At 36.3% G+C, this 17,257-nt stretch overlaps 1 protein-coding gene and 1 long non-coding RNA gene across 29 annotated transcripts in view; one reads left to right on the forward strand and one right to left on the reverse strand.

The window, feature by feature from the left end:
- The window catches only part of ATP8A2 (ATPase phospholipid transporting 8A2), a 367,147-nt gene that overhangs the window by 145,143 nt on the left and 204,747 nt on the right, over positions 1-17,257 (reverse strand). For all 28 annotated transcript variants that reach the window (XM_087966309.1, XM_087966285.1, XM_087966283.1 and 25 more), the window contains one exon: positions 16,681-16,791. In XM_087966309.1, coding sequence (XP_087822435.1) covers positions 16,681-16,791 — 111 coding nt within the window. The remainder of the gene's footprint in view (positions 1-16,680; positions 16,792-17,257) is intronic.
- Positions 5,727-14,523, forward strand: LOC148130398 (uncharacterized). The gene is made up of 3 exons (XR_015749746.1): positions 5,727-5,908; positions 12,390-12,523; positions 14,230-14,523. It is a non-coding gene; the product is annotated as an uncharacterized LOC148130398 (long non-coding RNA).

The raw sequence follows: 17,257 nt of genomic DNA on the forward strand, positions 1-17,257 counted from the left end.
AGATATTTATATGTTTTACTAATCGTTTTTCCTCTCCTAGCCATAGTTTATCTAATTCTTGTGGGGTCATATTAAAGCCAAATTGTTCTCTATCTTTTTTATAATGGGTTTGTATTTGTGCAAAGGCCCACCATCCTATCTCCTTTCCTTGAATTTGTATTTGGTTCCTATTTTTAAGCTCTCCAGTGTCATATAATAAATCTTTATACATGACAATATTTTCATAATCCAATATATTTGGATGTGTGACTGCTTCCAATGTAGATAGCCACAATGGAACCTTTGGATAGTGTTTTTTTAAAATCTTTCCCCAGATATTGAACAACACATTTCTTACATGGTGCCTTTGGAAATATGAATGTTGTTTAGATTTTCCATCCCACATGAAGGCGTGCCAGCCAAGTTGGAGACCAAAACCGTCTAATACTAATAACCTTCTATTTTCTAATTTAACCCAATCCTTAAGCCAGTTTACTATAGCAGCATCATGATATAATTCAAAATCTGGAAGGCCAAATCCTCCTTTTTTTACTTGGCATCCTGTAATAATTTATATTTCACTCTGGATTTTTTCCTCTGCCATATAAATTTAGATATACATTTGTTTAATTCTACAAAAAATTCTTTTCCAATTTGACTGGCACTGTCTGAAACAAGAACAACAATTTTGGCAAAATATTCATTTTTACTATCGAAATACATCCCAATAGCGATAACTGCAATTTGGCCCAATTATCTAAATCTTTAACTATTTGCATTATTAACTTATCATAGTTATCTTTTTTAATCGACAAACATCTAGCAGTCAATCAGATCCCTAGGTATTTTACTTTATTTACCACCTGCATACCTAATTTATTTGCTAGTTCTTCCTTCTGCTCCTTTGTACAGTTTTTTGTTAACACTTTTGTTTTTTCTTTGTTAATTTTTAACCCTGCCACCTTTCCGTATTCTTCTATTTCTCTTAGTAGTATAGGGCTCGCTTCTGAGGGTTCTTCTAATATAAATCTTTGTGTTCCTTTTAACTGGCTCCAGAAGTGACGTGGCTGAATCATTCTGGACCAGATGAACTTTCTGAACAAATTTCAAACTATATCAAAAAATGTGATATAATTGTCCAAGAGAGGATATATGATGACAATATCTGTGACTGTGGTCAAATTTCAAGAAAGACTAAGCCATTCACTTTGGTACCACAATAACTGCAGCTTCTAAAAATGAGTCCAACTGAAATCTCTCAAAAGTATGTCTTAAACTAGGTAAGGAAAATAAATTGAAATCATGCTTTCATTTAGGGAACTGCTTTTCTTTAAAATTATGTTAAGTCATATTATACTCTGTGGTTTTCCATCTTGCTGAAATGGCTTCAAGCTCTCCTCTCTGAATGCTCACGTATAATCATTTTTGAAACTTAACATCTCACTTCATTATTTTTAATGTGACAGGTATAGGTGGCAGGATGAAAATGCATTTATATTAGGAAAGCTGTAGCAAAGCAAGTTTAGTAGAAAAGAAAAGGCCAATTAAATAAGATATTCTTCGTATTTATTCTTTTTCTTTAGTGAATCCAGTGCCTCTAGGAAACAAACACAAGTTCTTAAAACTGACCTGTAGTAGAGATATTAATAAATATCATATTTGTTAAACATTTTTGTCTTTTTGATGCCAAGACCTTACTTTAAATTCAGCAACACCTGAGATTATTCTATAATTTCACCTAATATATTTGTTATTGCAAGGGTTGCAGTGAGAAATAATCATGTCAGCTGAAATTCCCCTTTTTGAGATTCTCTTAAAGATCATAAAGCCTTTCTATGCTATGCAGTAGCTAATATTAAGGGTGTGTGCGTGTGTGCGTGCACACACGTATATGTGTCTGCATGCACGTTTTAAATGTGTTGTTTTCAAATTGGGTTTACATGATGTATCTTTGGCCACAGAATTTTAAGAATGTGGGACATTATTTAGTCTGCATTCTGTACTCACAAATTAAAAAGATCAAACGAAGTTAATCAGAAGGTCTCTATATTTATTAAACATTTATTTTATTTATTTGAATAAGATGCTGCTGAATTACATGGATGGTAATTTTTCACAGATGCTGCTCCAAAACAGTGAGATTAGCTACAATTCCATTCCTGGGAAATCAATGGAACTGTAGTGTGCGGTTGGCCATGTTTATTGAGAAGGATTAGAGAACAGCAAACCTCATTTGAGTATAGAAGATTTGCTCAATAGTGGGGTAAATGGATTAATGATCTTATGTATTTCATTCTTATTTTTTTTTTTGTCAAAGATTCCAGTCTGAAGAAAACCTTCATTCAGTCACCCCTTCAATTTCATAGTTTGAGCATTCTAAGACAGGCTAATAATTGGTTATTCTTTCAAAATAATTCAAAGTATTGAATACTTTATGTTGTTCTCACCTGCTATGGCTACATTTTCATGAATTCTTTCTTAGCAATATAAATTCTTAAGTTTCTTTTTTTTTCCTGTAAGAAACATTTTAGCTGAACTCTCTTTTCCAAAAGTAGAAAGGTTTGGCCCATAAATTTCATTGACAAAAGTCCTGCAGCTTTTGATGGAATTTATTTACAGAACAAAAAAACCCCAAACCAATTAGAGTAGGATCTATTAATGTTCAGTACTTCCCCTCACCCCCTCAGTACTGGCTGTGTTTGTAATATTGGAAGGAAAAGTTACAGACAAAGGATTTATTCTATGTTTTTTTTTTATAAGTTGTTCAAGATAACTCATATGATCTGCACTTTAGTTTTATAATTGAGTTTTTACCATTTGTGGGCTGCAACCGGTTTAACAACCGGTTCTGTGAGCACATGCGCACAGAATTCAAAAAACACCAATTTGAACCTCTACAGCAGGGGTGTCCAACCTTGGCAACTTTAAGCCTGGAGGACTTCAACTCCCAGAATTCCCCAGCCAGCTTTGCTGGCTGGGGAATTCTGGGAGTTGAAGTCCTCCAGGCTTAAAGTTGCCAAGGTTGGACACCCCTGCTCTACAGGGTAGCCCTGGTAAGTAGAACAGCTGAGGCACGTGAAATCCACTATGCCACGTGAATCTGCTGAGCTGAAAAAGATGGAAATATAGGACAGGATAGGGTGGGCGCGGGTGAGCGGGGCCAGCTGATCATCAGAACTACCGGTTTGCCAGAACTGGTCCGAACAGCAGCCCACCACTGGTTTCTACAATTCTACACACTCAGCCAAAATTTACCTAACCATTGTTTACAATTTTACAATTGGGTTTCTACAATTCTACACACTCAGTCAAAATTTATTTAACCATTGTTGACTGAGGAACAGTCAGGTTCATTGAACTGACTAAACTGAGGCCAGAGAAACCACCCTGTAGATTTGTGTGTTATGTAACTAAACCTGGGTCAAAGAAATTGTTCCAAAGTTAGCATTTTAGCATCATTCTCTAAACCAGTCAACACAGTTTCACAAAAGTTTAGTTGAAGAAACCAACAAATGAATAGCCATATTTTATGGAGACTGGAGGAAAACAACCACATAAGGAGACTTCACATAAGGTTTTGCTTTGTTTTCAGACATCAACTGTTTTATTTGCTGCTGCTAACAGGGAAAAATAAAAAAAAACTAATATGAAGAACTCAAGAAGGACTATAGATTTTAGTTTCTTGATGTCCTTCATTCTACCCTTGTTGTAAAAAAACGTTCCTAGATTTACGCTACTCAGTAAACTGGCGAACTCAGTTACTGATACAGATATATTTCAAGGCAGAGAAAATAGAGCTGAAAATGCAAATCTATAAGGACTTGTTTATGCAAATCTATAAGGACCAATTTATGCTCACGATAGTCCAGGATAATGCACATTTAAAAGAATAAATTTCCAATGGAGACCAAGTAGAAGATAATTGACTTTAGTGTACAGCAGATGGACAAAAACAGCCTTTTTCCTAACCTTTCTACTAGTTAGTCAGCTTAGGTCAAATATAACTAGCTGGCAAGGGTCTGCTTGGGAAAGCCACATGTTTGCTCTTGGGGTCAATGGAGACATGAATCAGAGACTCTCATTATCAATATCAAAGCTAAGAGACCATTTGTTAATAAGGACTTGCCAATGTAGACAGATTAGTCAGACCGATTCTTTGACCGATGATCACGAAGTGGCATCCTCAAATACACAAGGGTTGGAAGGAAGGGAGGGAGGAGAGAGGAAAGACAAATACACATTTCAAAAAAAATGCATGGGTCCCCTATGGATTCTGATGAAGACTGAAACAAACTGATCGTCAAAATACTCCACCTCCTGCTCCTCTCACAGAAAATTTTACAAGCTCAGTGAGAACAAATGCATGCCAATGCCAGAAAAAATAGATGCTGGCCAAGGAAAATATATGGGAAAAATGCTGACACCTTTGCTCATGCTTGGTTTTTTTTTTTATGCTTTGTTTTAAATGTATCCTAGGTTGTTCAAATCCTTTGGGACTCAATAGAGTTCAAAGAAAAATAACTAAAAATGAAATTTTACAAAATGGGAACACCATTAAGAAAACAATAAGAGACATCAAGAGCCTTTGTGTGTGTGTGTGTGTGTGTGTGTGTGTTTGAGTGTGTGAGTGTATGTGGTGAGTGTATGTGAGCTTATTCGGGTTTCTTTTCCCAGCATTCCAATAAAGAATAATTATTTCTACAAAAAAAGAAATAATTTGGGATTTCTTCCAATTATTTCTTCAAATAATTTGTTTGCCTTTTAGTATTTGCCCTTCAGTATAGTAATTTATTTGCCCTCAAGTATTTTTTTATTTATTCTTACTTTAAAATTTGGCACAGGTGAAATGTTCTTTTGTGATGCAGCATCACACATAAACTACTGCTGTGTCCCGAGAAATGAAATACACTAGTTTTAAAAGTAGTTGGAAGATTATGTAAATCTCTTTATGAACATCAGTTGATATTTCTTTAGAATATTTTTAAAAAACTTTAAAAAATTAAAATCTCACATTTTAACCCCAGGACAATAATCATTTAGTCCATCTCTTTATGTTGTCACTTGGATATAAGCCAACTAACTTATTTTACTTATTTTTTAAAAAAAATTTGAGAATCCACCAAATTTTTATATTAAGGCCTCTGAAATCTATACTAGTTTGTATAGGACTGAAAGTTTTGCTGTGTCCTATAAAGCTAAAAGCTGTCTCAAGATCCAAAAGAGCATGTTCTGAAATTGTACAGGTGTCTTCTTGAATGATAATTAAAAATGGTTTTCGAGACTCTCATTGTACTTCGTGCAAATAGAATTATATAACATACAGCCAAATTCTATGTACTAAGAAATCATAATGAGTTCCATAAAGTTATTTCTATATGTTATGTATAGGGCAGCAGTCTTATTCTAGTGCCATTGAAATGAGCTCTCTGTTATCGATCTGCATGAATTCTGGCAATAGAATGGTGCATGACAGGGGCAGTAGAATCTAAAAACTAGGACCAAGCCATTTTGTGGTTACATTAAATTATAGTTAAGAAAGTTCTCCAGAAAATCACTCTGAAATTACCATGTTCTTTTGTATCACCTGGTTTACACATGATTCTATGTGCCATCATGACCCCAACAAATAGGGTTATGTTTTGCATGAGGTTTAAATAGCCATTTGTCTTTCAGAAAAATGAGGTAAAGGTCAGGGCTGGTCACCCAGTCCAGTGCCCTGTGCCTTTCATCATAACCCATAGGTATGCAGAGAAAAGGAGAAAGATCAGCTGTCCTTACGGTGCATGGAGCTGCTTGCCACAATTTCAATTGATCCTTTTATGCCTCTTGATTATTATTTTTTTCATTTTGGTGTGGAGGGGAACAACACAACCCCTGCAAAGTGTCCGATTCTCACCACAAACTTTTTGGGATTGGCAAAAAGGAATTGGTAAGTTATGTGGCAGCTTGCTATGACATCTGATGGTTAGTAATGGCTTATAGTGTACAAAGTTACTGGGCTCTCTAAGGGTGCATCTCCTTCAATTATAAGCATTGCATTTGGTTGCCACTTACTTTTTGAAAATGTAACAATGCCGCTTTAAGATCATGCTCAGGTTTGTTCATTTCCACTTTCCAGTTACTACCGGCTCTGTGTATTTGGCTTAAAGATAGTAGCTGGTTAAGTTACAGCTGGATGTTATGGTTGAGAAATGGGAGATCAACCATTGTACATTCTATCTTCAACACACCAAGCCTAAACTGAATCCTGGGTTTAGCTGACACCCCTCAGCAGTTGGAAGTACTTAACTACAATGCTTGTAACTTATTATTGCATAACTTATTAATTTTGAGATGTGTGGGTTTATTAGAGTTGCCTTTTGTACACAAACTGCTAAGGGGTTGCTGTGAGAATCAAGGAAATAATCTGGGTGCCAAGGCATTTGCATGTCCGGGATCTGTAATTAACAGGACGTTAGAAAAGAGAAAAGAGGATGCAGAGATAAAGGGGGGAAAGAAGGCAATTAGATCACAGGATGAGATAAGGGACTTCTTAGTTAACCAAGGAGCACCAACACAGAAACAGAAACAGGAGAAGGGAGGTTATCCTGAAAAAGTGAGAAGGAGGAGGAAATTAAATTTAGAATGAGAAAAAAATGTAGGATTGTGAGGTTCAAAAACAGACCAAGCTAGGAGCAAACCTAGGGATTCTGTCTAAGCAGACCAGTTTGGCTCAGTGAGACCAAGCCTGAAATCGACAATTAGGAGAAAGATAAAGGAAATGCTTAGCTTAGGAAAACAAGATGGAAATTTAAACTGAGAAAGAGCTAGGGAGAAAGGAGTGCAGCTTTAACATGTGAAAAAGTCTACCTGTAAATCAAACACAACTTGAGAAGGCAAAGGGAGAGAAGAGATAAAGGAGCTCCTTTAGGAGAATGGATGACAGGAGTACTCATAAGTAAACACTAATGGGAAAATGCACAGGGTTTTTCTCTGATACAGCCCTGAGCTCAGAAAAGGTGAATTGGCCAGCAAATAAATTGGCCTGTCTGTGAAAGTAATTATAGTGTTTCAACTAGACTCCAGGAGAGTAGGGAGCACCCAGTGTGTGATGGTGGGAAAGCAAATCAGGACTGTAAAAACAAGGAGCTAAGGAGGAGAAGCCAGCAAGGGAGACCAAGAATGCTCAATGCATCAGAAGTGAGGTTTGTTTACAAGGCAGGCAAGTAACTTCTTTGACGATATTGCTAATATTGACGATATTGATAATATCGTCAAAGGGCATGATTAAGCGCACCAATGTGCCTACCATCCCTGTCCTATTGTTTCTTTTTATTTTTCTTATATGTATCCATTTCATGTATTCATAACTATGTTTATACTTATACATATTATCTTATAATTGCTTGACAAATAAATAAATAAAATAAATACCAAATCTTTCTGTATGTATTGTGTGGTTGAAAATGAATTCCTTAAGGAAGGTGTTAAGCTGAATGAAGGATGTACTGAATAAACTTCCTTTGCATACCAAGATTCCAGCCAAGTTCAACAGTTATGGTTGCGAAAAATGTAGATCTGATTATAGATCTCTTAAGTTTTATTTCTATTTTTAGAACACACAAGTAATAAAATAGAACTGGTCTCAGGTTTTGCTTCTGAATGCAATCAAGTGCATTGTCTGTTCATACTTACACTAATCTTAAATCTTATTTGATCTGAGAAAATGCCCCTTAGAGCACTCTGCTGGTTGGAGAGTCTAGCAGCAGGCTTGGTTGGATAGGAATTAAATAAAACATTGGCAGGGACCACATGGCTGAGAGTTTTCCATGGGGAATGTTCTTCTCAAAGTTAGAACTAGCCATTGTGGGAAAATACACTACTAAGAAGAGTTGCATGTAGAAGCACAACTCTCCCTCCTTCCCTCCCTCCCTCTCCCCCCCCTCACACTCACATACAAATCTATTGATCTATCTATTATCTATCTACCTACCTACCTACCTACCTACCTACCTACCTGTGTTTTCCCGAAAATAAGACCCTGTCTTGTTAATTTTTTTGCCACCAAAAAAGGCACCAGGTCTTATTTTCGGGAAATGTCATCCACTTACTAACCTCAGTGTCAGAGGCCTTCAGGAACTTCTTCTTCTGCAGCCAGCAAGGCTTTCCTGAAGGCCTCTGCAGCCAATAACAGAGCTCCAGATCGATCTTGGGCTCTGTTATCAGCTACAGAGGCCTTTAGGAAAGCTTTGCTGGCTGCAGAAGAAATGGGCCGGCAAGGCAGGTGTCGGGGTGTGCCAGGCCTGGCTGCAACTGTGCAGCTCCACTACCCATCCCCACCCTAGCTTAATTTTTTCCCGTGCACTCTGGAGTGGGCAGGATCTTAATTAGGGCTTATTTTTTGGGGGGGGGTAGGGCTTATATTGGGTGCACATGTAAAAATCAAGCTAAGATTTACTTTCAGGATAGGTTGTATTTTCGGGGAAACAGGGTTTCTTTCTTTCTTTCTTTCTTTCTTTCTTTCTTTCTTTCTTTCTTTCTTTCTTTCTTTCTTTCTTTCTTTCTTTCTTTCTTTCTTTCTTTCTTTCTTCCTTCCTTCCTTCCTTCCTTCCTTCCTTCCTTCCTTCCTTCCTTCCTTTCTTTCTCCTCCTATTTCTCCAACACACTAACAACTCTGTGAAAGGATAAATTGAGAGAGAGATAATTTCCCACTGAACATTTCCCACTGAACATTTGGATGGAGAAGAACCTGTGTCTCCCTGGCTTTGACATGTACATCATGTTGGGTACTATGAAATAAGGGCATAAGCATCTGCACTGACTTTCCTCTTTTTAAGCAAAGAACTTAATGCCATAGATGGAGCACAAACTATTGAACAGACAGGTCTGGTATGAATAAAAAGTATAGATGGCTCATGTGATGAAGAGGAAAAAAAATGAAAAAGATGGAATCAGGGCAGCTTGATTTCAGGGCCTTGTTCCTTTTCCTTTTATGTCTTGAAAAATTAAGTGAAAAAATTGGGGCTGAAGACTTTTATAAGTTTTTTCTGAGGGAGAACATCTGTTATTTGTTCAGGTTCAGGTCCATCTCTGTAGTTGCATTCTGTCTTGGGAAAGTTATTTTGATCTTTAAGTCTCTTCTATTTTCCTTATATAATATTTGCATTAGAACTGGATATGCCTATAACAGCTGTTATTTAGTAATGATGTCCGAAACACTGTCCAAACTGCAAGTGTAGCCAGATCTTTCCAAATATTAGAAGTCATCCCCCCCCCCCCCATACACACAATATATTATAACGTTAAAATGACTGGAAAAAGTACAGTCCCAGTGCATGTACTGAATGCATATGAGTCCGCCTCTCCTTCCAGAAACTGCTATACTGGCATATTCTATCACAGCCAGAGTTTTATTGCAAGCAGAAGCCCTTCTGTGTTTACCAGAAGAGCAAGATACACGGGGACAGGAACAAGGGAGAAGAGCCAATTAAAAAAACCAGATAGCAACACAGCTACTATAATAAATAGAAATTTCTATAAAAACACAGTCCGTCACAGAAACTGGCTGGAAATTCAGATCACAGAAGCATACGTTTTGGATTGCTAGATATTATGAAAGAGAAAAGACTGAATGTGAAGCAACCTGCCCCTTGCAGCTTTCCATCCTGAGTATTGAACAAAAGATATTCCTCTGCCACCCTAAGAGAATATATAACCTCCGCATTTTGCTCTAATTTCTAAACTTGTCTTTCAAAACTGGGTTAGATATGCCTTTATAAAATCCCAAAATAAAATAACATCTCTGGTGGTTAATTAGCAAAGCTGGATCAAGGTGCTTGATTATTAGTCAGCATTTAATTGAATTAGTTTTCCACTGTGGTATAAGGAATAAAAATATTTTTTAAAAGAAATCTAGGTCTGCAATGTTTAGAGAAGAATAATCTGCTGATTTTTTTATCATGCACATTTCATCTTTTTTTAGTATAGTAACAGGTTGGAGACAATTGTAATATTTACTGTGGCTTCAGTGCTTATGATATGAAAACCATGTCCCAATTCCAAAGGATTTTTTTAATAAATGAAAAAAAAAAAAGATTACGTGGTCTGGTTGTGAGCTATGGCCCACAAGTTGGGGACCTCTGTTATAGACAGCCTATGGATTGGAAGAGGGCACTGTTGCTTGGCAAGCTTGTAACAAAGCTTGTTGGCTATGAATATCTTGTTGGAAAGAAAGATCTCATCCCTAGATGAACCTTGAAAAGTCTCTTTAGTCTCTTTGGAATGTTAAGTATTGGATAACCCATCCTTAAAATTAACAGTTAGGAAAAATGGCAGGTGGTATAATAACTTGACTTAAATGGAATGCAAAGATGGACTCTGTAGGAAGAGGCAAAATCTGAATGAAGGAGAATTTTATCTCTGTGAAGAATAAGGAAACACGGAGCTATTAATGGTAAAGGTGAATCTTAAAATGCTATGCAAGTGGATTAAGGATAACATAGTAAAATGGCTGCAAAAAAGTTCTTTATGGAGCAAACGATCAAGATACCTTGCTTGTGATTTTAGAGGAATATCACAAACACAATGAACCCATTTAAAGGAGTAAGAAAAATATTTTGAAATATTTCACAAAGTAGCTTTGCTTAGCTGAAATAGAAGCCTCAAAAACTTCATATATTCTAGCTCTAAAGAAGGTAAATGTGGAATCCTCCAAATCTTGACATGGAAGGAGCTGAAATTTATGCGGTGGATCTGTCTGTGATAGACGAACAACAATTTTGAGTGCCTCATAAGTAAAGATATTCCCAATGCTAGTTGTAAGCATCGTTATCAAGCCCACTGAGGTAATAAGGATGTTGGTCAAATTCCTGTGAAATTCCAAGTCTCTACTGGGAAAAGGTATAGAAAAGTGCCTTCTATTGGATCAGGAATGCATTGCTTAGGGATTGCTACAGAAGTGTAGGCAGTAATGATTGCCCTGATGAACAATGAGATTAAACTTGTATTTGCCTTGGTGGAATTTGATGGCAGTCAGTGTCATTGCATGTAACTATTTTTGGTGTTAACTGAGACCAGCTGAGCTGGGCAGCCAGGATGCTATTATTTCCTAGCATGTGAATTGTGAGAATAAAGATCAAATGGAAAAATATCAATTCCAAGTGTGCAATGAGAGGTATAAAAAAAAGCAGGGAAATGGTGCTACTTGTTAATGTCACACTGTATCCTGGTTTATACACACCAGAGGTATAAATCACTTCAGGAAGGTTTTTTTTTTTTTTAAAGGCAAAGATAACAAAAGCTAAGAAAAAGAAGGAGAGAGGGAAGCCAAGCAATTTAATAGTGGGATAGTCAAGATTCCCTTGCAGGTTATATCAGGATTCTTAGGGTAGCAATACAAGTGAAATAGATGGGTTAAGACAATATCTCCATAGCTCAGATTTCTGGAGTTATATGCTGAAGACTCAAAATACATTGGGGAATTTCCAGTTGCACTGAACAATGAGAGCCACAGTCAGTTTATTTGAAATCTGCCAAGGAAGACACCTCCACCTACATCTCCACCTCTACATGTTATCAGATGCTTAATGCTTCTTACCTCTGCAATGAGAGTTATGTTCCCTCTTTAGAAGGAGGAGTTGGGGCCAGCTCTTTCTACATTTGGAGAAAAGCTCACTACCAGCTCTTGCATAAGATATGGCTGATACTCTCCTAAGACCTGGTCTGTAAGAGATACCAACATTTCCTCCTAATCAGAATTTATTTGGAGGCACCATGTTTTCTACGGGGATTCTCAGTCATCCAGGTCATGGCTATCCCAACGGTGCTTTTTCAAGGGGCAACTGAACTTTCTGATTTTTCTTTGAAGACGTTTCCCTTCTCAACCACCAGAGCTGAAGAAGCTTCTTGGATGAGAAACAAAACGTCTTCAAAGAAAAAGAAGAAAGTCCTGTTGCCTCTTGAAAAAGGACCTTTGGAAGACAATGTGTTGTAGAGGGAAATCCATGTGCATAAATACAAGAGACCACTATGAGATCACCCCTGAATTAAATATGGGAAGACATGGGACTGATTAAAAGAGGTAAATGCTTATTTGCTTATCTATTAGATTTTTTAATGTGATGTATAAATTAGACTGTGGAGTTCCCTGCTATCAGATTGGTGATGGCTACTAATTTAGAAATATTTTAAAGGAGATTGGAAAAATCGTTGCTATGCTATTCTATCAACAGCTATAGTTTTGATATTTTTATACTTTTTAAATCACAGCACACAAATATCAATTGCTAGGAAGCAACAATGGAAAAGGGATACTTGTTTATGAAAATTCTGAATGCAGTCTGGTTCCACAAGACAACACAAAATGCTGGATTAGATGAATAATTGGCTCATTTCCACAGAATCCTTCTTCTGCTTCTATGCTCTTATTGCAGAGAAAAATTAAGCAGGACAAAGGACAATTCCTTTTCATAATACAATGTACTTTTGTGTATTTGGAAGAGCCTTTACCAACCATATGGCCCCCTGGTGTTTCTGTCTACAAACCTCAACATTCTCAGCCAGAAGGGTAATGAAATTCTTATCAAGAAGTTGCTTTTTTATAATGTTGACCTATAATTCAATTTGAAACACTAAGACAGTTATAAATGACAGTAAAATAACTTCTCAAGAGATAAGACTCACTTCCTCCAGTGGCTCTGAAATTTCTGAAAATTTTAAATCTCTATATTCATCAGTGCCCCATAAATTAGCAACTGGACACCTATGATGGTTTCAGCTAGCAAACACTGTTCTTCTCAGAGACCAATATGTCCAAGAAGTTTGCCTTTTCAAACTGTTCCATCTGTTTTGGTAGCAGTTTCATTTAATCCATCAAAATAATATTTGGCATGAAATAAATTTTACTCTTTCTTCCTCAGTCTCAATAAAAATTGCCCAATTTGCCAAACTTATCTAAGCTTTTTTACTGACACAGCACATTTTAAAACAAAATTGTAATGGTGGAAGCTTCTCAATTTAAATTACAGAATTACAGCCTAATTAGTCCAATATGCCAGACAGTCTCTTTCGGATGAGTCTGTTCACTTAATTCTTTTTGTCAGATTGCAAATTCATTGATATGGTTTATATTTATATGGTTTACATTCAAGGAGAATAAATTATTTTACAAATGTGCTGTTATAAGAGTTACTGCATCTTAACTAATATTTAAGAACTCTGAAGCCTCTGATACTAGCTTCCTGTCTTTATTATGCCAGAGATGTTGTGATTAGATTAATATTTTTCTGAAGGTACAATTTTATAACTGTTAAAATAAAAATGATCTTAATCTTGGATTCATACATTTAAAATCCTTCTGGGCGGAATGACCCTGTTATGGAACAAGGAATGTAATGAACTGGATACTAAATGCCAAATATTATCAGGATATATAAGTATCTAAAATCCCAAGCAGGTTCTATTCTTTCTGAGGAAAATAAATAAAGGATGAACTACTCTGATCATTTCTTTTATCATCATATATGCTGAAAACATGTAGGCTTTGGTGATGTAGCATATTATATTTCTTAAAATTTCCAAATTTCACTATAGTACTATAATTTACTTTTCTCTGATCTGGCAGTTCTTGTTTTAATTGGAAGTGAAACTCCAAGGATACCCAGCAGCATGGATACTGAGGCAGGCTGGGAATTTTGGGAATTGTTGGATCCAGAACATCTGGAGTGTGTCAGATTGTGGAAGGCTGCTATAATATTTTGCTTTACTGAGATATAGGAGCCCTATGTCCAATTTCACAGAAAAGTTGCCTTCCAGCTGCACGGCAGCTAAAGAACAATATTCCATTTGAAATGTTGCTTATTTGTATTCAATCTGATTTTAAAATAAATAGTCCTGAAAAGGCACAGCAGAAATCTTGAAGTTGTTCATCAACAGACAGTAGCTTGACAGATTAATGTTTGATTTAGTCCTTGCATCCTGCAACCAAAATCATAATCCAATACTGAGTAGCAAGTGTTAATATTTATTTCCTAGGGCTAAATTGAATTCTTAAAAACTTTTGATAGTTTTACCAAGGCTGCTTGGAACTCTCCCTTAGACTAGTTGGAGACAGAAGTGTAAGAAGCCAGCTTAATTGGTAAAGCAGGCTATATCCCATCTATCACAGACTATAGTTGAAGTAAGCATATGTGAAATAAAAATAAATTGTAACCATGTTAAAACAAAAGCCTAGTTTGATTCTTGGCTTCTTTCCTTTCTGTTTTAAATATTTAGATAGACCAACCTTCATGTGATCATAATCAAGGAAGAACCCTGAATGTCCCTAATCCATGGTGGCACAGTGGTTAGAGTGCTGAACTGCAGGCTATTTCTGCTGACTGCCAGCTGACTGCAATTTGGCAGTTCAAATCTCACAAGGCTTAAGGTTGATTCAGCCCTCCATCTTCCACGGTTGGTAAAATGAGGACCCAGATTGTTGGGAGCAATATGCTGACTCTGTAAACTGCTTAGACAGGGCTGTAAAATATAAGTCTAAGTGCTATTGCTATTGCTATCCTTAATAAAGAATAAAGTACAATTAGAGTATAATGTAAGAATTAAAAGGGCATTGAAAAATTCACTACATTTTGAAAAGATGTGCTGATCTGCACAAAAATTCAGTTCTTGTAAATGATTTTAGGAGCTGCCATCAGTTTCCATTCTTGAGCAAACATTTATACATTTTGATGGCTTGAGAAATAAGTTGAAATATATCCCCACTGATCTCAAAGGGCATAGATTTCTCCCCTTTCTCTCAGACATTTCCTCATTGTTTATTTAACCTTAGTTTGTTCTTTTTTAAAATTAACCTTCTATAATTCCTGGCTATCCTCAAACTTCATCAGTTAGAACAATCTCCCCTTTTATAAGAAGAATCAAAAAGACATGAATCACCTTAAGAATGGTATTCTTTTGTGGTTCAGCTACCCACAGCACTCATTCCAATTTATCTTGGTCATGAAGAAGCCTCAGATACAGTTAAGTAGAAAAACATGGCTAGCTAAGTGAGTTATGTTCAGGGTGTTAGTAACCCAAAGCTAAAACACAGTGGTAGAGGTCACATTTTGCATGCTGAAAACACCCCATTCAGTCCCCTGCATGTGCAGTCATGGGTGGAACAAGACACCTGCTAAGTCACTTCACTTTAATGCTATTTTTATGAAATCAATAAAGAACAGACATGGAATACCTGCATGGCAGTGTTTGAACAAGCACCTGTCCTCAGCTTCCAGGTTTCTATTGTAAAGTATAAATGCAGTATGGAAAAAAGGCCTTTTTCTATTTTTAAGTTAATTACATGGATTGCATAAATATATTCATGTATATGCATACGAGCAAGCAGAAATTCTACATCTTTAAACTTCCAATCCAGTGAATGGCTATTAGGCATTTTTAGGCTTCAGTAAATCCCACAGGGGTTTAATGAAGAGATTTGTGTAGAGGAAACAGCACAGAAAACTATTGTCTATCAATCAGTCTGTTTGTTTACCCTATCAAACCTTATACAACTTGGGGCTCCCTAGATATGTTGACTACAATGCTCATCATCACCAGCCAATATGACCAGTACGGAGCGGCTGACCGAGCTGGATATTTTTTTGCTTAGATTGACAAAACCTGTTTGAAACTGTGGATGGATTTAGCTGATTTTTAAAAAATTCCATGTAGTAAGAATTAGAAATCTGGGACCACTTGTCATGCTAAGCATATACAGGAACCTGAGAAAAAGCTAAAGATACATAAGCTAAAATCTTCTGGAAAAGAACCATAAACAGACCAAGCCAACATTTCCCCTTAACAAGCCTATGGACACAAGAATATTTGTAAATAGCATCTGTCATCAATTCCTACAGCCATTGTGACTTGAGAACTGCGTTTGGAATCACAACATGCCAAACTACATGCTATGCAAAATGTATTTAGTCAAAAAGAAGTCTGAAGCATAAATTTGAAAATCACAGTTATATTCTATATGCATGTAGAAACTATGATCAGACTATCTCCCGATACCATATCTCACCTCAATGGTACAATAGTATATTCAGCTTTCATATTTTAGAAAATTGATTAAACATAACAGTTTTAAGGCAAAGATTACTGCAAAGCAATGGAGGTAAAGAGGACCAAACTGTACAACTGATGATGCCATTAGAAGGCTACTCCCCTTACATTTTTAAACTGCTATAGAGTGACTATGATTTAGTTGAAATTAGGAAAAATCAGAAAATGTAATCTGTAAATTTCATTAAGGTCTCATCTACCTTTCTCATTCCCCAAAGTAGATCATAAGCATAATCACTATTCTATTCTATTCTATTCTATTCTATTCTATTCTATTCTATTCTATTCTATTCCATTCCATTCCATTCCATTCCATTGTAGTTGGAAATCATGATCACATGACTGCAGCTAACTGTTGCAATGCTGCAGCGACCACAACTTTGCAAATAAACTGTATGAAGATCCTAGAAGATTCCCCGGGAATCATAAGTCCTGAATTTTGGATGCATTCTTTAATTTAGCCCATTTGAGGTACCTTGGTTCAAAAATGGTTGCCCTATAATGCACCATTTTGCCCAAATGAAGATTACAAACAGAAAAACAGACAGGAGAGTTTAAATAGTATATACATTTCCTACTATCAATGAAGAAAGAGAAACAAACAAGGCATAGAATGTTACCTACCTCAATAATATAAAGAACCACATTCTTATAAAAGCAATACAATATGCATTTTGTCACTCGATTGTAACTCCAGGCTCCATGGACAAGTAACAGCTTCTCCAAGTAGGAAAACTAGGAGGGAAAAAGATCAATTGTGTGCCATCAAATTACTGTCAACTCTTAAATGGTGTTTAGTTTTAAATTCTAGACCATTCATTGCTTGGTGACATTAACTTAGATTAAATTACTCTAAAGTGTTATATTTACCACAGCGGACATGCCTGGAATATTGAACATGGAGCATTCTATTGGCTTTAAGTTCTGATTGCAGCACATGTCCCAATTTAAGTAGCTACTGTAAGTAACATGAACAGGAAATGCTATTGAATTCCTGCTTGTGGGTTTCCCATAAAGAGATGATTGGCTAATGTGGGATACTAGATTAGATGCACCTTTGTTGTGGTTCAGTGTAACTTTTCTTAGGCATTTGGATATTCAGAACATTATATCATGATCTTGTGACAAGATTCAATTCCATACTATATGTAATTGGGAAAAAATACAAATGCAAACCTGCCTTCATAAAAATTCATAAAAC

This window comes from Notechis scutatus, chromosome 5, assembly GCF_049901735.1.
Source record: "Notechis scutatus isolate UNSWTSFEM ecotype Mainland chromosome 5, rNotScu1.2, whole genome shotgun sequence".
In the NCBI taxonomy this organism is placed as follows: Eukaryota; Metazoa; Chordata; class Lepidosauria; order Squamata; family Elapidae; genus Notechis; species Notechis scutatus.